The sequence below is a fragment of the Falco rusticolus genome, chromosome 4 (assembly GCF_015220075.1).
Source record: "Falco rusticolus isolate bFalRus1 chromosome 4, bFalRus1.pri, whole genome shotgun sequence".
NCBI lineage: Eukaryota > Metazoa > Chordata > Aves > Falconiformes > Falconidae > Falco > Falco rusticolus.
In genome coordinates this window covers 100,338,501-100,359,762 of record NC_051190.1, presented here as the reverse complement: position 1 = coordinate 100,359,762, position 21,262 = coordinate 100,338,501, and the positions used below count along the sequence as shown (strand labels likewise).

The 21,262-nt window shown below is 39.7% G+C and overlaps 1 protein-coding gene across 2 annotated transcripts in view; it reads right to left on the bottom strand.

Annotated features, from left to right (window-relative positions):
- Positions 1-494: 494 nt before the first annotated feature.
- Positions 495-21,262, bottom strand: part of ZNRF2 (zinc and ring finger 2) — a 60,706-nt gene continuing 39,938 nt past the window's right edge. The window contains exons 3-5 of one of the 2 annotated variants that reach the window (XM_037383807.1): positions 8,439-8,544; positions 7,612-7,689; positions 495-6,416 (exon numbers count right to left, since the gene is read on the bottom strand). In XM_037383807.1, coding sequence (XP_037239704.1) covers positions 7,632-7,689; positions 8,439-8,544 — 164 coding nt within the window. In that variant the 3' untranslated portion in view covers positions 495-6,416; positions 7,612-7,631. The other variant, XM_037383808.1, reaches the window with a different exon arrangement.

Here is a 21,262-nt window from a genome sequence, read left to right as displayed (position 1 = left end):
TCCTCCCTCTTTTTTCTTTTTAAACCACCCATGATTTTCATACCTCCAGACCTGGCAGCTGTCATTTATGCTAACCTTGAAGGCCATCATGTCTGCTGAAGACCACCAGAGGACACATCAACCAGAGACACCTCACCTCCAGCCACACGGGGAAAAGAGCAGCTACAGCAGCTCTGCCCTGCCGAGACCCTCCTCTGCCAGCTGGATAAAAACCCATCACAGAGCTGCTTTGTGGGATACGTGAAGAGTGAAAGGGGCTCCAAGAGGGGCCAGAGGCTGGCCCAGGGCATCTGCACTCCCAACTGCAGAACTGCAGACAGGCAAAGTAGTTTTCTAAGCTGCTTTTCTAGCTGTGACTATACACCATACGTTGTTTTCCCTTCCTCTGCTTCAGCTTGGTCTGCAGCACAGACATACAGAAGCTCTGCCCCAGCAATGCTTCTTTCACTAGTACTTTAAAAAAAATAAAAATCACCTGGAAGTGTGGAGAAAACTGTGCTTCAAAAGATTTATTACATATATTTGTACATATTTTACATGAATGGAATGTTAAACATACAACCTAAAAATCAATAAAAAAAATATTTTCATTCATGATTATGTACTGGCAAACCACTGAAAAGAGTACCTTAGAACAACTTAAGTCAACTTGCAATCATACTGTTCAATTTAAAGAAAAAAAAAAAACCCACAACAAAAAAAAAGGTGGTTTACATTAGACATTGCAAATTACATTCCGATTTCTGGTCTGGGTAATGAAGGAAGACATCTTGTCCATCACCACTGCACGTACGGGTGGCATTTCAGAAGACAGTTCAGAGTTCCCTCTAACTCGTTGTAGGCAGGGTTAGCTCTGTGGGAAGAGGCGTATAAAAGAGGGGAATATGTACTCTGCTCCCTACCAGCAGGTACCTGCCAAAGGGTAGGGCGAGCCAGAATGAGATTTTTCATTCAAGTGATAAGGTTAATGCTGGATCAGCACTCGTTCAGTGTGATGCCGCAGCTTTTAAAATTAAGCAGTTCATTAAAACATCCCCTCTACAGCTAAGCCACCTCCCTTCTTCCTTGAAAGTTACAGTGCTTTGGCAATATCAGCTAGGAGGGAATTCTTGACTGTACGATATCAAAAAAACTTCAGCTTCATCTTAATATATACAGGAAGAGCACAGAATCACGCTTTGATGTCTCTTCCTGTTAGCATTTCACACCTTGAGAGCTTGTGACCCGTCGTGTTGAGAGGTGTTTACTATTAAATATAACAAATTAGCCATAAAAGGGACAGATTTGAGGGAAAACAAGAGGAACAGGATTCAGCAACAGATTATGTTCTTGCAATGTCGGGTTACTTACACTTGAAACTCTGCCAGAATCAAGCAAATCCTACTTATCATTGCAAAATCTTTGCCAAAGCACACCCAAGGGCAAAAGTCTCTCAAACAAACATACATAGATTAAAAGCTGCCAGAAAGATCAGCTAGCGGGCTTGCTGCCTTTTACTTCTTTGCACACTGGCAACTTACTAGATCAAAGACAGAACCAAGTCCAACCTTTTTCAGGTGCAGGATATTCCTATGCTGGTTTACCTGAGCAAGTCTTCAGCAACTAATAATGCCCCACAGTGAGGTCATTTTACAGTTTATCCCACCATCAGCTCTGACGTACTTAATTGAGAAATGACTTTACAGAACACGATGCAGCGATGCAGCAGCTTGGGAAGCCAGCCAAACTGTGCAGTAAGATAACCAAATGTAGCTTGAGACAACTTGAGAGTAAGGACTGGGGTTTTTTTCTACCCCCCCAACAGGCTAAAACATCTTCAACTTGACTTTAGAAGCAGGTTAATTTACATGGAGAAACATCAGAAGATTTACATTCAGGAAACAAGTCCTGGACATAGTTCTGTCACAAATTTCTCACGCAGAGTCTTTTGAATGACAAGAAGTTAAGTGGTATGAGCTGATGACACTGCTGCAGGAAAAAACACATCTGGCTGGGTTGTAGCAAACCTGTAACAAGTCCTCCTCTTCCAGCTACAACCTTACGTTACTTTTGTTGATGCCAATGGAAAGCCTGTCCAAAGACTGAGAGAATATGGCCTAAAATGTATCATGTCTTCAGCTAGGAAGAGAAGAAATTGATACTAAAATGACTTTTAAGCTTGGAAGGGTACAAAGTGAATCATAAAATATAGCACTCATCAAAAAATGAAACAATCCTCCACCGGCAAAGGCGAGCTGGAAGATCCCACAGCAGCACTTCTGCACTCCTGGGGACACGGTAGTCTCTCAGCAGGGAGCTCCCAACTGTACAGCAAAATGAGTAGGTACAAAACAGCAATACCAAACTTGCACACAAATATTCCCTTTCAATATGGGGAATCAGCTGAAATTCACAGAAATTCAGAGAGATCATGGCCTATATCAAAATCAACATATGCTTTGTTGCTGTTTGCGTAGAGATAGCAGTAACATTCAAGTGCCAAGTTCCCTGCTTTTGGCGGAACACAGAAGAAATGGAACAAGTTTCTGAAGCCCTCACATGGAAAAGGCAGTGTACTAAAAGCACTCGTAAGCACATCTTATGTATTAAACATTTTTCATCCGGAAACACCAAAGACCCAAATTTATGTATAAAAATTATCTTTCCCGCATTTGTTGAGATTTTAGTCTTCTGGGAGTCAGTTTCACCAGCTCTCCAGCCTTTCAGTGAAGTCTTAATTAAAATCCAATGCTTCTAATGTTAAGAACTAGGATAAATGTATAAAGCTCGAGATTCAGTCATAAGCCCCCCTTTCCATCATAAGGGGGGGAGGGGAGGGAAGCAGGGGAGAGGAAAAAAGAAAGTCACAAGTATCCACCCATGTCTTTGTACATCACCTACATATTTCCCATTTCAAAATACTGCAGTAAACTTACCCTTGAACACGAAAGTTAAATTGATTACAAATAAGACCACCCGTTTTAGGCTTTATTCTTCCCAAAAATAAAATACCACACATTTGCAGTGTGCTTTGTATTTTCGCTTTTATGTCCCACAGACCTCATCATTGAATGTACACATTGAAAGAAAAGTAGCTACCTCCTTCAACTGGGAACTGTTATTACAGACATACTAATTTATAAGAGACAGGACAAGGGGTGCCCTGTGCTGACAGTAGCATGGCTCTCTTGGTATTGTATGGGATACAGTTATATACAACCCAACGCATAGCTACCTCCACTATAAACTTCAAAACACAAGTTGCTACGCAAGATACATGGGTATGTTACAAGTTCAGAGAAACCTCACATTTCAAGACAGCATGGAGTCTACTCTTCCCCTGCTGGCAAGCAGCATGTTTATGGCAGACCTGAGTATGGGAATTATTTCACACCCTTACATACTTAGGGAAGATACAGGTCAAACGACAGAAAGTACTCAAACAGCACAGAATTGGCAATCTCAAGATACTTACAGGCAAAGAAGCATATCGCACCGTAATCTGAAGTTATTGCTTCTTGTGGACAATTGTGGTATCCCTTGATCCAGACACACTTATTTGATGTTTACTTTCCCCTTCTGAAGCACGATGACTCAGGACCACTGTGAGGCTGTTTTTACAATGAAGGTGTTTCCTATGACTAGAGCTACATCTATAGCACGGTCATCGCCAGCTGACCAACACAGCTGGTGATAGAAAGCTTATGTAGGTGAGTTTCCACAGGCGTTTTCAAACCTAAGCATCACTCTCATGCTTCCAGGGTCATTCTAGGCTTGGTCTATATTTTTGACACAAGAAAACCTCCCATAGCCTTTCAGAAGAGATTTATGGATACCAAGAATGCCAAACTAGGATCTAAGACTGACCTCATATCAGTTCCTCAAATAATCCAAGGTATTGCTGCTCTGCTGTGCTGATGGAAGCAGCAATGGACTCTTGCCACACATCAGTGCAATTGCTAGTGGCATGCTTTTCAAACGCTGGTCCTAAACGTAGGACAGCAGTGATAACCACTGGATCTTAAAACCAGCTACCTGCATCTCAATACAGAAAATTAAGGTTTTGGGAAAAAAAAACAACCAACCAACCAAAAGCAAAACCCCAAACCAAAAAAAAAAAAAAGCCAACAGTAAATGAACTAAAAATATGAACTACCAAAACCGAGCTTAAATTGTAAACAGATTATAAAGTTTATAATATTTACCTACTTAAACCCCAAGCCAAAGGCTATCTATGACCTCAGAGCACAGGACACCAAAACACTTACCTACCCCCTTTACTTTATTACAGGTGAGTTTCTGTAGGCATGAAGCCAACAGTAAACATTAAATCAATGCAAATGCAAAAGCTGTACTTTCAGAAGACAGCAGGAATTTAAAACATTGGAAAAGTGGGCCTGCAGGCAACACCACTATTTGAGTATTACAAGTGCTGTAATTCCTCATCCCCTCCCTCGCCCCCATGATAATACAAGGCAACACAAGTAGTCTTGGATGAAAAGGAAACTGTACAGGGAACACCTGCACATTTGATGTGACTACAGAATTGAAAGTGTGACAAAATGATTCTGCTCCCACTGAAAAAGAGAATACAATAGGGCCCCATAGTTACAGGTTCAGCTGAAACCACTGATGCAAGCCCCAAAATGTAGAAATCGCACTGGTGATTATGACAATTATCTAGTTTAGACTCCTTTAGATTTGCAGCATAACAAAGGCATTTTACAGAGCAACATTCAGGAGGATATATTACCCAGGCAAGAATTGCTCTGCAAACAAGATAGTTTAGTAACATGCACTGCACTTGTTCTCCAGATAGCAGCAGTTGCTCCTGTTCTTTGCCCTTTTTGATATGAATCACAGTAGCAACAGAAAGAAATATGTACTTAAATGAAAAAAGAGCAGAATTATTTATGTACAAGAAAAATGTTCAAAGTGTTGTGCAATTTCTTTTAACCATTGAAACCCACTAAAAATGCTGTCACTAATAAATAGTCATAAACTCTTCCCTGTGCTGTGAAATTCAGAAGCTACTATGTTTAATTCCTGGGGGAAAAAAAAAAAAAAAGTATGCTTCTACACCCTGATACCTGTTCCAGTTTACTGTTTTTTTTTCTCCTCTCTTGTTTTTGAACTGCGATACTTTATGGGAACGAATACTTATCCACAGTTTTGCTTGGTGTACCCCCCCAGAGACATCCTGTGTTTAGTGGATCCCTGATGATACCAATATAATACAGTAAAATAATAATAATAATAATAACAATGATAATAAATTAGACAAATGCAGGTGCATTTTAAAAAAAAACAACCCAAACCACACTGTCAGATGCTGGTCTCCACATGAAGAGACCATAGAATTAGACGCAAAGTACTACAGATCCTGCCATCAAAAAAACATTTAAACAAAGAAACAAAAACTTACACGTGTTTTAAAAATTGAAACACAAATCCCACCTCGATGTTATCTCGCCCACACCTATAAAAACCTCTTACTGTGCCCACATTTGCAATTATTCATTTACACCTCAGGAGGCAGCTTAGAGATGAGAGAAGTACAATAAAATAATTACCTGAAACATTTTTAAAAAAATACCCGTTAAACAAATTACCTTAACTGGCAGCACTTAAAATTGGTAATTCTTATTTTTTTTTCTGTTTAAAAAAAAGTTGCATAGCTGTAAGATTTTGCTTTGCTGCATTTTTTTTGTTTGTTTTTACTCACAAGCAGTAAAAGAGAAGTTTAAGTTACTTAAATAGCAATACAGTGTGCAGATTTCAACAATCCCTATAGCTTGATCAATATAAATTAGTTACCTGTCTTGGTTTTACTCTTTGGACTGCATTGTGACAAAGGTTTAGTTACAAAATTTTGAAATATAGTATTCCTATGCAGAGAAGTTTATGTTTTCTGTTCTTGAAAAAAGTGAAGAACATAAAACAGGGTGTGAATTCAGTAAATTAAGGTCACACTGTTAGATTATATTTAGTTTGCCATTTACTCCAGCCAATGAGAAGGTGAAAACGTTCCCACTCAAAACCGGGGCCATCCTCCTGCAAGGGTCTCAGATCGCACGTATCGAACATCTCTGCTTCCACTTGAGGCAGTAGGAAACATGTCCAATAACCTGCTTCTTCACAGAACCAGAAGTTAGGCTGAAATTAGGAACTTTGGCCTTCGATACAAAATAGTGTCAGCAATGTCTGTGGGGAGTCGATTGTTACAGAATGTGCAGCATTTTCAAAATCCCTGTGTGTCCTTTGCATGAGTGTTTGGTATACCAAGCAGTACTGGCAAGTAACTGGTGTCTGCAATGCTTTTTTCCATGTCACTGTTCATCTTTGCCTTTTTCAGCCACAAAGAACTGTTAAGTCTCAAGCCAGGCACGCTGTGTTCAGCAAGGGAACCTCACATCTCCTATGATCAGTGGAAGCAGCTGTTGAAAAAGCAGAAGACCAAGTACCATCACTTCAGCTATTTCAGTATATGACACACTCAAATAGCATGGGCACAACTACCGTGTTTTCCTTCCCCTTTTCCCTAAGCCCCCAGTTATCACCATCTCTGCTGTCAAAAAAAGCAGACAGAATTTAACATGAGGTTAGACACCCATGAGCATGTACAGAGACAGATGTGTTCATATACAGTATGCAGGCTTCTTCCACAATACAATTTTTGGGGGGCAACATAGGAAACGTGTTTGTTTATTAATTTTGACTAACACTGCCCTGAAGTTAAAACAATTATCCCTGTAGCAGGATACCTTCCCTCAGACTTCTTCTCTGCTACCCTTTTGACAACGATAGCACTGCAATGTGACCTGCAACGCAGATTCGTTAAATGAGATGAAAAAAATGAACAAATAAATGCCAATGAAGTCTTCAGATTATTTTTTTCTTAATTTCAATAGAACAATAAAACCAAACCCCCAGCTACCAGCCAGAATTTCAGACATCTCCATTTCCCTAAGAATTATGATGACTGTCAATGAGTTTTGCAATGCTTAGGGGGCAGTAATTTAATGCAAGATAAAGTTTTCGAGCTAGTCAACTAAAAGAATAAACCTATCCTTTAAACCTTTGTCACTGATTGCAGATCTGCAATCATTAACACAAAACATAAGCTGGAAAAATGTGAACCTCTGTAAGATGGGATGGATAGAAACATGTTTACATTTTTTATTTTTTTATATATTTTAAACACTCTGGAATGCATTAACATGAAAGGGGGTTTGAAAATACCTAGTTTTAACTTTTTCATATGATTCCAAAAGCTTTCTGTCAGAAATAAATGCCAGTACTCATGGAACAATCCAAAATTACACAATTGTATTATTTTAATTTTGTTTCACTTCTAGAAAAAATACTCTTTAAAAAGTTAATGCTAAAGCTTTACTGGCACTAACTTGCCATTTTCCAGTACTAAAACTGGAATGCATCATTTCAGACCATGTCATATAAGGATGCAGAAACCTTTTATATATTGCAGTATACATCAATACTTACTGATTAATATTGCAGTTCTGAGACACAGTAGAAGATCCACAAATTAAAAAAAAATAGCATAAAGAGTTATCTCAGATAATTAAGATATTTATTGTTGAAATGTATGAGTCTAAAAATAAGTATTACCTAAAAACATGAATCTTGTCTTAATCTGATGGATGCTCAGGGCAAGATCTATTTACTTCAAACCATTCATCTATGCAGCTGTTGGATACAAGACAAAAATTAAAACAATTGACATTAATACCTCAGGAACATTTAGCACTAAGATACAAATATAAATTGGTTTCTCATAGTTTCAAATACTAGTAGGATTTTATGTTATACAAAGAAGTACATGTATATACACACATCCCTGGAAAATTTAATAATCCCAAACCACACAAATATTTGGATATTAAACACTGTTGAAAAATTTAATTTCTGAACTGTTAACATTTTCTAAGGAAGCATTTTACAAGTTACTATCCAGCTTTTATATACAGGTTATTTCACTACTAACACATTTATACTTCACTACTAACATCTTGCTTATATCATTCATTGACATTTTACTTCCTGTAGTTACAGACACTAGTGAAAACAAATATGAAACAGGTTTAAAAAGTGTCCTCTCCTCTCCCTCCAAGTCTATCAGCATTTCACAAAACTTAAGTACATGCAAATCTAAGCTCCCTCCCTATACAGGTGATTTTGCCTTATTTTTCCTGTGGGCTTTCATGCAAGCATGAGTAGACTACAGTAGGGAAAAATGACTTCAAAAACATTGGTGGAGATGCAGAAAGATGTAATTTTAAATACATCTTTAGTGTTGCTCCTATTGTTTCTTTGTTGTTCATTTTTTGAATATAAAAAGCAACTAAATTTTAGCACTCTTTTAAGCACCCCCTCAGAGGAAGTACCCAATAAATATAACCTTCTGGAATTGTATATGCATCCGGAGGAATACTTGCCCTTTATGATATATGCAGAGGCAAGGCAGCCGTGCTATAGTATCTCCTTGCTGCAGCTCTTCCAGGCATATTGCACACTCCCCAGCATCTTTACTCAGCACATCCTCTGAAGAAAGAGCACAAAGTTTAATGGTTAAAATGCAGACTGCTACAAGTGAAATGTTGTTTATTTGGAACATCGAGGACAGCTACAAAAGATACTCTTTGTCCTGCAGAAAGCCCAGTCAAGGTGAGGATCAGTCCCACACCAGCTGACTGAAGATTCCTGATGGAAGACCACTTAGCAGGTCAAATTAAAATATGGTTAAGATTCATTTCTCGCCTGAACAACACAGCTGTAGCTCAAAATGAAGTCAAGTAGGAAGACACCAATAAGCAGAAGAGGTGCAGCCATAATCAACAGCCAGTATCCCTTCGGAGTTTATACTCTCCCAGCAGATCCATACCCCACCACACAGGCTGCTTTGATCTGACCTGGGAAACCTGCACTCCGAACCACGCAGCCACAGCAGACCCATGCTGTGCCGCTGACCCCAAGAGCTAGGTAAGCACTGGACATGTTGGATTCTTCATACAGACAGTATGTAATGCCTTCAGGGCTTTGAGGATTCATGCTGGGTGGGTTTTTCCTAGCTGTACCTTCTTCCCTGTGCTCAGTTTTTACTGCGGAGGTTAAGTTCAAGCCTGAATCTAACATTTCTCCAGACAGGACACTGCAGATGGTTATCTAGATAAAGATATTCTTAATTTCTAAACACTTATCTAGTGTATCACTTAGCCTATCATTCACTTTTTCTACTCTTCTACTTATTTCTCCTCTATACATCTGGTTTTCTTTTACCAGCCTTGCCGGAACTCATATTTCACATCTTTAACCTCCTCCTCGCACCATGTCAACATGTTCTACCACATCCCATCCACTTTTTCCTCAATGTAAAATATGCAACTGCTAGCAACAGGAGTGGGAGTTTTCCATCAGGGAATGATAGTGTTGTATAGCTCTAAAGACCCTGAATTCCTGGAGATACTGAATTCTTTGCAGCATTAACGGGTCCCCAAAAAAAGGAGGAGAAAGTAAGTTACTAGGAATGCACAAGAGCTGGCTCTCATAGAGAAGCTTCTGGGAAAATATATTATTTTTTAATAAAACCCTACTCTCTTGGACACTTCTCTTAGCCAGAACATGGGATGCAGAATTTGGTCTTAGCACAAAGCAAAACAGGAGCTCGCCTTTGCCGGGATCAGGTTAGCAGTCCCAGTTAGACATGACCTTGTACAGCGCACAAAGCATTCCCAACAAGGAACCATGTAGCAACCAAGCTGGCACTTTCTGGCAGAGGTGCACACTTAGCAAAGTGAAGCCCCCACATGTTCAAACTTCCACAGTTTCATGGGAAAAGCTTCCCCTTCTTAACCAAAAGGAGCCTGAAGGGACTATTTATGTAGAGTACAGTTCCCAGGTATGACTGAGAAACCACCAGCTCTACGCTATTCTCTCTGGTGGCTCCAATACTCACCACTACAGCATTCCAAATGCACAGAAAATGACAAGCAGACAACTAAAAAGTTATTGTGCCAGCAAAAAATGAAATGAAATTAGGTCTACCTTGTTTCCCTGAGAACGACAGCAAGCCGTCTTGCAGATGCGTGGGTTACTAAAACAGTGCTTATTTCAGTCTCTGCTATACTCACTGGTTATGCTAAAAATACTGTATAATACCACGTGTGGCATTTTGAAAATATTCAAAACAAAATAATAAACAATATATATCCACCACAGTGAAGAAATAAAAAATGTATATTACACACAGTAGTATTATCAGCAGACATCACATTAAGAAATGTATTTTGTCGTTCTATTAGAAGCTGCAAACTTCTGAGAACATTAAAGGTACCCAAGAGACAAAGCAATTTATAACAATACAAAAGATCTTTAAGAACTTTTATCTGTTGTTACAAAATCCTGACACTAAGAACTTGCCCAGAAGAGGGTGCTAAGGATAAATACTTCCTTGAGGTTGCTGGGGTTTTGTTTTGGTTTGGCTTTTTAATATGAAAAGTTGCTTTAATATCTGACACCAAGAGGCAAAGATTCTCCAGACAGCATTGTCCTGCTACAGAGATATTAATCTTTGCCTAAGGCACTCAGACACTACGCCCCTAGACTGTCTCTTTGCACAAGTACTTTGCCAAAAGTCCAGTGAGCAGACCTACTCTCTTCCCACAGCTAGATTGCAGGAAGAGGTGCCATTAATAATTCAAACATGTATCATATACACAGAGCATACTTGTTAAAAAGTTATTTTTCCAGGAGTCACTTTAGCAGATCAGCAGGTGGTACCCAAAACAAAATGGCACTAAGATACCTCCAGTGAATTAAACCCCAGCCTCCATCCCTCAGCGCTCTCAAGAGAGAAGCGTTTAGTCAAGCTTTGATGACAAAAGTTAAAAATCTGTCCAATAAAAATACAACTTATAGAAGAAAACATTCCCGTGAACTGCATTCCCATCATTCTCTATTGTACAAGTCTGGCTTATTGTGCACTCCCCAGGCTGAACAACGCTTGGGTCTGAACTCCCGCTGAGCAATTTAACAAGATTCTGCACCTTTTGGCTAACGCTAGGGCAAGGTGCCAATTCAAACATTTGTATTGCCCACCAGCCCTGGCGTAAGAGTCTGAGACTCCTTTACTTCCCTCCAGTGCTCTCCCCAATGGCCACTGGCCTCCCTCTTGCCAATACTGGCCCTACTGCACAAGTCCTAGGCAAACAGCTTGCTGCTCTCCCTGGCTTCATCCCAGGCTTTCCCACTGGGATGAGCCGCTGGGCACACACTGGGCTTTGTCTAGTCACGTCAGAAAGAGCTGGTGTGAATGCTGACAGTGGCTGGCATGGCTGGGGCCTCAGAGACATAGTTCTGAGTTCTGTCACCCCTGCAGAAGAGACTTTGTTAACAGGTCTCGATGCCTTTCTTCCTCTGAAATAACACGGAGACAGCATTCCCTACTTCTTCTGTTAACCTTACAAATCTTACCAGGTTCATGTGCAAGACAAAAGCACTAATACTGAAAAAATTAGTACAAAATACCCAACTGCTATAAATGCCCACATGCAACTTGGCACTGCACATTAACAGACTCCAAATCCATGTAATTATGCTCATAATTGATACCACACATAGAGTGGTGACAGCAAACCCAAATCCTTCATGGACCTATGACACTTAGGGACTGACTCCCTTTTTAGGTGATTTGGATCACCAATCCCAGATAAAGAAAAAGGAGTAAAAGGAAAAAAAATTAGACCTGCATCCGGTTAGAATTTGTTCTGTACTTGTTCCATACAGCACTCTCCTGTACCAACACTGGCTTATACCAGATGGAAGTCAGTTTAAGGGCCATTTAACGCCACCTTTTAAACATATCTGTTACAGAAAAATGTGTAAATCATTTTGCACAGAACCACTGCAGCCTGAACTGGTTTTTTGTTTTCATATCTTCCTGCAGCAGTGATTCAGCAGATACATAGTATTCTTTTTCTTTTTCTCTTAGGGGAGAAAAAAAAAAGAACAGTTTGAGATTTCATCAATGTTACGATTAAAACATTTATGTGAATATTACCTAAATGGAACTGGGAAGAGGAAATAAGCAGAGGCCACATTTTTCCATTTCGCCCACACATGGGTACATACACAAACACTCGCCGCACCCCCACATCCATCTGCCTTGCACCAAATAGTAGGTAAACACTCCTCCGCCTTCCCAGCTATTTGAACAAGTACTCACTAGCCAAAGGCTGGTGTCAAAGATGAAATCTGGCAAAAGAGCGTAGTATTTCCCTCCTGTGTCTACTCAAGTACTTCTTCCTCCTCCCCTCCTCTATCCCTGGTTAATACTACTACTGTTTTAACTTCTGGTCATCAGTAATTTTTCCTCTTAAAACTCTACTTTTATCTTTACCGAAAAATACATTCTACTCCACTCCTACATTTATAGCACAATAGGCAGTACTGAATTAAAATACAATCAACCTGGCAATTTTGCACGTACTTTACCAACTAAAAACTTTTTCTGGAACTTTTGAAAAATATATCCAACAACTATCAAAGCCACCAACTGCAGCCATGGTTAAAATCATAGGCAATGCCTGTGATAAAATAGTTTGTCTTTAAACAGAGGACAGCAAAAGCATGTGCAATACATATCTTACGGATTAAGTCACTAAAATCTGTGCTACTACTTTTTGGTTTTTCTTTTTAAAAACAGACAGATATGGCCCTCGGCTCAGGAAACACCAAGTCACAAATCACAGAGATGGCAATAGTATATGGGGAAATATCACCTTGTAGCTGCAGTATTTTATTTCTCTCTAGGCATTCACTGGGAACAGAACACGAAGTTAGAAAGACCTTTGATCTAATCCAGTATGACAATTTTTCAAAATACTTGTATTTTTTCTAAAACTTAGCAGTTTAGATGTCTGTGGAAGGTGCCATCACAGCTAGCATAATAGTGAAGGACACCACAAAAGTACACCCTTTCAGGAACACGACTGAAACTTAATTGGAATATACTTCTGAACAGTATCTTACCAGCACTGTTATTGGTAAAACAAGACCTGTAAGAGGTTAGAAAAAATATTGATGAAACTTCCTTTAGATAGTACACATTACCATATATCTGTTACAAATTCCAGAAATAATTCTTCCAACTTCCAAAAATACCAGAAACAGTTCTTATTGCTCTAATACAAGCAGCTCCTCTAGATCAGATTCAAAAGGGAAGATTTTTAACATCTAGTGTTAATACTTGAGCCATGGTGAAGTGGTTTCCAGGATTCACAACACCAGAAAGTTGAGCACGTGGAAGTTCAGAATTCAGCTCTCCTGACTTCAATCGAAATTCCCTTTTATACTGCTGAAAAAACTAATACACATATGCTATTCAAACAAGCACTTGTTGCAACTTTTTGTGCACTTCTGACAGGCAGAATAACCCCAAACACCATTGCATGACTTGCATGGTAACACCTGGAACTTAAGCAATGTAAAAACATCTTCCCCACCACAATAAACAAAACCATAACCTCTCTATACAAACTAACCAGCTACAACACGTGATACTTCCTCCAATACTGACAGAGTTTGATGAATTTGGGGAGTGGGGTCGTTTGGCATTTCATTCTTTATCTCTTGCAATATGGTAGCCCATTACTGGCCTGAATTCCCTGTTCAAAGTCCAAGAATTATCCTAGTTTTTCCCTTCCTTCTCGTCTTGCTGAGTGTTGGTCCAACACTGAGATATCTATATATGAACAGAGACTTCCTGCACAAACGTTGCCTATAATCTTCGGTGCTCCCTCCTCTTAAGACAAAAAGGTAAAGGGGAAGGAACACACAAAACAAAGTGAAAGTCACACAAGAAAAATATTGGCAGAATCAGGCCTAAGTGGCAATACTTGTATCACAACACACACACTGAGCTAGAGAAAGGTGGCTGCAGAAGTTTCATTGTTTCTCAGCTACCCCAATGTCTGAAAAACTGGATTTAGATTTTTGTGGGACATTCTCAGCTTTCAGAAGCCAGTTCTGAGAAACAGCTAGATGCTTCCTGTTCAGACAGATAAAGATCAGGTGAACAGCAAAGAAAAAAATACTCACTTTTTGTTGAATAAAGATAGAAACTGAAATAGTAGCAATAGAAATACATTTTAGGGAGCAGGTTGAGTATAAAAGCCTGTATAGTCCTAGCTACCTGGATGAATTCTAATTAGGTAACCTAAATAACATAGAGGGGAGAGGGATTTGTGCACCGAGGGAAACAGTTCTTTTGTAAAGATGTTTGCTTCAGTGGCCACAATGGAATTTACCCACAACTTTTAAGATACATGGTGTCAATACAAGCTACAGTTCTGCAAAAAAAATTTAAATCCCAGGTTTAAATAAAAAACAGCTTTCACACAATGCCGAATTCAGACACCTTGCTCATAGACAAAGTCAAGCTTGCGTCCCAGAATTCCCAGCAAAGAGCTAGGCTTTGAAAAAAGGCCAAGTAGTCTGCGAAATAAAGCTCCTCGCTTCCGAGCAACAACGTCCACAGCCACTCCTATGCTGTTGTGATCAGTGTACCAATTTTCTCAGTCCATATTTATACTTCTGGTAGAAGGTGCTGGGTGGCATAGATACCTCTACAAGATAAATTTTATCAACCCAATTGGACGTTAAAAGTCTTGTGCTCCTATCTTGAGGCATTGCCAGAGTGACTATGCGTTTCCACAGTGATTAAAGATTTGTTCTTGATACAGAGACAATTATCTGATTGACTCCAAAACTTCTGCTTAAGCTACAGTCTTTCCAACTTCTGTTTAATCAGTCTGCTTGCAGTTTGAGACACCCTTGAACACTAAATCACCTCAAGACAGTTAAATGACTTTCTCTTGTTGCACTGACTTCTAAAGATAAGTTCTGCTCACCACATTTGTAAGTACCATGTCCTTAAACTATCAAGTTTTAGTCTAGAAAGGGCCAAAGAGCTACATCTGTTCACAAACAAACCACAAATAAACACTCTTGTCCTCCAGAACGCAATGTAGAGACTTTGTGCCAGCCTTACCCACCCTGTACTAAGTCCCCATTCCAACTGAACTGATGTATATTTGTGTTTTGAATGACCCATGGGGTACACTTGCTCTTGAATAGTCTTCCTTGGCATGCTGTGTTTGTCCCAAGGCTTCCCGTGCCCCCCTTCAGAAATACTATTCCTGAGAGATGAAAATACTTCTAAATATTGTCTCATCCAGAGGTGACTGGGTAAAAAAGCCTTGAGTGCAACAGTACCAAACTAGTGCCCCCCTGTGAAACCCCATTGTGAATGGTGCACCCCAGCACATACTGTCTGAAACAAAAGCTGTTTATTGCAGTGCATGGAACAAGGAAGCTGCCTTTAGGCTGTTTTCTTGGGTTTTAATCAATATTGGATGACCTCTCAGGTTATCGGGTATTAATCTTGAATGTCAGGAGTTAAATCAAAAGTAGCATGTAAAGGGGCAAACCCACAAGAAATGAAACAACTGCAAAATAAGACTCCTTAGGAAACAGTGCAAGGAACAATCACTTTGGGAATATCTCCTCCTTGGCTCCATCGGGTAAGAATGATTTACACTTCTCAAGGCTGAGTTTACCATCAAAGAGGATCTTACACCACAAATATGCTACAAAAGAAGGAGTGGTTGAGTAAATGGCCAGGGGCAACCAGCATGTATTGCTGACAAGGAGTTTGCTGCAGCTAGAGGACTGTTTCTTACAGGCAGCTGGAGATAGCTGGAATGAAGGAAACTTACAGAAGCAGGCAAGAAAGAAGAATATCAGTGCAGGATCCACACATGCAGAAATTAATCATTTTTATTCTTATTTCTTATCTTTGAGAGCAGAACAAAGCAAAATATTTAAGGGCTACTTATATGTACCTGCCAATCTGTACCAGTACTAAGAAATGGCTATGACAGTTGAAAATGAGTTTAAGCCTGTTGAGAACTTGGGACTGCAATCTAGAGGTCCAGTCCAAAGGAGGCTGAACCATACAGTTCCCCCCTGAGCAATAGGCAGAATTTAAGTCTTGTCACTAAGGGGGGCACATTCAAGAAAAACAAGAGAGGCCTGAAGTCCAGTTTGCTTTGTGTAGCAGTTTACTTCACCAATGGTAAAAAGCCCAAAACAAACAAGCAAAAAAAACCAAACCCAAACCAAACCCCTCAAAACTCCACCGCAACCAACCAGGCATAAAACCCCATGAGTATTTATCTACAGAAGCTTCCTTCTGGGAGTAAATCACTTGGGAATCAGTTAATAAACTAATGAAGAAAAGACCCCACTGTGGTCAGGAGGAGGGTGAAGAATTCCTTTCTTATACCGTGCAGAGACAGTTCTCTTCAAATAGCTTTATGGTCAAAAGAAAGACTTAACTATGATGCTGTAAGTCTGTTACAACGAGCAGCTTTTCCAGATCAAGAGTGGACATTAACACCAAGTGTTCACAAAGACTGGGAAAGTAAAGCAGAGCATGGACGTGGCAGAGTAGGTACAACAGAAGATGGTTGTTTGATCAAGCTGAAAGACAGTTCTAAATTGGAAAAGATCTTGCAAATGCAGGGCATTGATGTGACAGTACAAAAGGATCCCCACCGAGGTTAGGAGATCCCTCTTGCTTTGCCAACTTTTTAAAGCGACTAAGCTGATTTTATTCCCAACAAGGAAGAACAAAAAGGTTGCAGAAGACATTTTTTCCAAATGGCAAGGTTTTAACCATCCACCATCACTGAAACCATGGTCAGAAGCCAGACAAATTGCTTTGTAATGATTTTCAGTTAAGAATTTTCATTCCAGTAACAATTGGCAATAAACAGTGCGATGGGGATGTGTTGGCCTTGAAATCTGTGGGAACTCTCATGCACAAAATATAGGTGAAGTGGCCGCATTAGAAACCTTCATGGAAGGAAAGGGTAGAGCAATAGCATCCCTGAAGAGCAAAGGCAGAGGGCGAATAAAGAGAAAAAGCTCAGATGCAGTTAGCTACCCTGTTACTCTGGGCAACTTAGATTACTAAAATGGTGACTTGTTTTGAAGTTGGATGTAGGATTTGATTCAGTGTTTTGTTCCCTTTGTCCTTTTTCACATTCCTATTCCAGGCTTCCTACAGGTGCCCTGAGCACAACTAGTTTTGCTAAGTCTTTTTTCCAGTCTTTTAACATTGGCCAAATAATTGACTCATTTCTTTGCAGGCCTGTAGAAGACTTTGGTTTGATCTGATGCAAAATGAATGCATAGGGTGCACTAAGGAAGATGGCATGAAAGATGGAACTACAAGCCTAAGCTCAAAACAGGAGGAGAGGCGAAAAACAGGTGTGTCTGACTAAGACACTATTCTTAGGGAAGATACAATGCATTACTGAGCAACACACAATGAAAACACTGGTGCCAAAATTCAGCGTGCCTAAAGTCTGGCTTATTAGCCCCAGTGCCAGGTGCTAGGCCTACAGGGTGCTTTTCCCAGCAGGCTCGAGATCACTCCTCTCCAAGTTAGAGCCATGTCTGGTGTCAATGTGCATACCCAGAACAGGGGTATAAATCATAATTTTTACTTGTCTGCTTTTTCAATTCACAGCAGACAGATTGCTTTTTACAAGCTATTCCTATTTTAAATGCAATTATCCTGGTGATACAGATGGAATGCAAAACATGTCTGAATGCAAAAAGTTCTGATAACATCAAATACTGAGTTGGAGTTCTCAAAGTTATCTCTGTTTTTCTGCTCTACACTAACCTGTAATCCAGTATTATAATTTGTTCCAGCAAGCATAGAGATACAGTACTTCTGGTGCTAACAGGTACCTACAAGTTTTTACTATCCTAGTAAGATCGCAAGTATACGGATCTTTAATTTCAAGGCGAAAAACCTCAACAAAGTGCCAATAAATCTTCCTTTGTATTTTAAAGCATATAGCATCAATGTATAGATCCTAGCAATTTAAGTTCAAGAAAAAACACACACATAATTTCAACAGCATTCAGCAATTATGATAATTCACAAATAATAATACAAAAAGATTAACATGGGAGATGTGTCAAAAAGAACCCTCCAAAAGTCCCCAAAGACAGTTCTCCGGTATCTGTTCAAAGTTTATGCACACAATCTGGCAGTATATTTCTACAGCTATATTAAGTTTTATTTTTATTCTCATTTTTGAAATCTAAATTTCAAAAATATTGGACATCATTAAGACAACAAGGAATTTCAGCTAATAAAGCCATAGACTGAAACAGACTTACTTGGAACTGGGGAGAAAAAAAAAAAAAGATAAAAGTGTTAATCAAACAAATCCTCCCCCTATCTCTTCATTCCAAACAAACATTACTTATGGGCTAAAAATTGTCAACGAAAATGACATTATTGCTTAGCTACACGAAGGCTATCCAATACCTAAACATTATATGTGAAGTCTATCTAATGAAACTTTGCACAAGAAAGGAGGGGATGAGGAACGTGGTCAAAATGAAGAAAATTTGATATGGCTTTAAATTATGGATAGCTCTTAGTGCAGGGTTAAAATGGAAGTTGCCTGAGGTTTTTATCAGCAAACTTTAACAAGGTTTCATAAGAGTTAATACAGTTCAGCACTAAATGAAGTTCTTCCTGTTTCAGTGTGTTAGAACTTGGGGTTATTTTTGCAGCTGAAGAAATCTGTAGCCATGTGAGACAGTTACGCAAACTTCGGGAAGCAAGGAGGTTCCTCCAGGGATGGTACAATAAGCAGTATACAATCAATTTAATTCCTGTCAATAGGCAGTTTACAGCTTGTTGGAGAATCACTGGATTTTGTTAAAAATACTAAAACCTGGTAATCTTTTCTCCTGTGTAAGCAGTGAAAATAATCCCCAGTTTAAAAGTGAGAGTACTCTATCACATTAACAGTGTTTTCACCCAGCTTGTTTCTACAGTGTTAGGCTTGTTCTACAACTGAAACACCCTGCAAAAGCAGGGCTGACTTCTTCTGTCATTGAAGAGCTGAGACTGCAACTCAGAAGCACAAGACTATTTAAGTAAGCAAAGGGTAGCAGGTTTTAAAGCAACTTTTTAATCTGAAGGAAAAAAATAAATTGCAAATGACATTTCAGGTCATTCAATTGATCTGCCCTTCAAACAGTTTCTAAGCAAGAAGTGCCTCTTACTCTTTTATATTTCTTTAGAAAAAAAAACCCTAATCTGTGAATAATCTGTTCTAGTTCCTGCAAAACAGTGAGGAATTCAGGGAAGGAGATACCATGAAATTCCTACACAGATCACTCAATCTCAGCAAGATGTAGTTTGACATTTATTTTTAAAAACCTGAAGATTTCAAGTAGTTTTATTTCAAAATCCAGCCACTGAAACTTACTCTCTGAGATTAGGGAATGCTGTATATTTTCATGGGTTTTGTTTCCACAGAGCAACTACAAAAAAATAAGTCAGTTTGCCACTAACGAACGAGTAAAATCTCAAGGTTTTAGAGGTATCAGCTTTAAAGACCACAGAATTACCATACAAAACCAGGAACATTATTTCCCCCGAAGCTAAATTCCCAGCAGTCACAAGACTGCAGCAGTTGCAGACACGATTTATGACATCCTCTGAATGACCTCTCAGAGCTAAAGACTGATTAAGTGTAAGACATGGAAGGTAGCTCCTGTCTGCCCACATCACATGATGCAGTCACAGCACAGTAAGCGCTTGCTACCAAGCAAACAAAACTGTCCCTTAGCTTTCTACTGCATGCAGCACTGCACTGCCATTATGTAAGAGAAACACAATGACATACAGCACAATATATTGGGTCCCCTTCTAACCCGATCTGAATCACTCCTCATGTCACGCGCAGATGTTCTTTGCAGCACTGGTTCACAGGTGTATCTGTCATTTTCTAGGACAAGAATTGTCATTTGACTTTAGCAGCACTGTCAGCACCAAAACCAGACAACGACAGCATCTGAGGTTAGGCATAGCTTATAAGGAAAAGAAACAACTTGAGCTATTCACCACATGAATGATCCTATTTTCTCTATTTTTTTTCAGAAACAAGCAGGCTTGTTCTATAGTTGTCAAAAGCTTTACTGTATTTATCCAGTGCTGCATATAAAATATTCCTGCAGCACTGTATGCATTTATATAAAGAAGATTCTAACGTGTTGAGAAAAAAATTGTTGCTCCGCTCTCAAGAACTGAATTAAGTATGAGGTGACATGGCAGCGGTTTTGGCCAGGAGTGATTTACGATGGCTCTGACGCAGGCAGTTCAGTCCAGCAGATTTAGGCCTGGCTCAAGGGAAAGTACACAGAGAATCACCCAGCAAACATCTTTCTCCCTAAAGGTTCATTAAAAGAGTAAATCACACTTGCAACAAAACAGAAAAGTTCAAGACGTGAATGGACGTGATCCCTGCAGTGTGCCCTCCTCAGCAGGATCCAAGCATGTCGGCCTTACTTCATTACAGCAACACAATTCAGAATCATGTATTGAGCATCCCCAACCCGAACCATGAAAGTGAGGTGTCATAGCTTCTTTACAAATCTGTGCCTCCCCTTCTCTTACATGAAATGTAAAACAAGTAATATTCACCTCAACCACCACCACCACTAAACCCCTGAGATTCTCTCTTACCAACATAAATGGGGCAGTCTGCATTTCTGGGAACTGCCGTTCCAGACATTCAAAGCACTTCCCTCTCAGTTACACTCTGTTCCCATTTTAGGGCCTTTCTTCACAGCCACACCATTAGAAATACATAGCTTGCTTTTTTGACTCCATAGCAAAGGGTTGACAGTTTGGAGGGATGATAAGGGACTGCAGCCTCTCAAAGTGCTGCAACTCCATGCTATCGCAGACTGACCCAATTCATCCAGTGAGACTGAAATGGGGTCACTGAAGCAGGTCCTGCCCTCTTTAGGAGGTAGATACATGTTGAACTTGGGCGTATTTTTATTTAGTGACATTTGTCAGCATTACTCTTTAAAACGAACAATCTCCCTCCCAACAAACCCGCACTATAAGAGGCTGCTTTTCGCACTATAAGAGGCTGCTTTTGCAGCACTGCTCTTCTGTGAGGTAACAAAACCGGCTGAAGGAGAGATTTGGGATGGTTGGAAGCAAACACAGCTTTACTGAACAAAAGGGAGGAAGAGCTAGTTTGCCACTGTTCGTCCTGGCAGTCTGCCTGGTTTGGACGCACAGTTATCCACAGCCTGCACTGGTGAACACCAGTGGAAGTTTCCTCTTTGCTCAAACATTACCAACAAT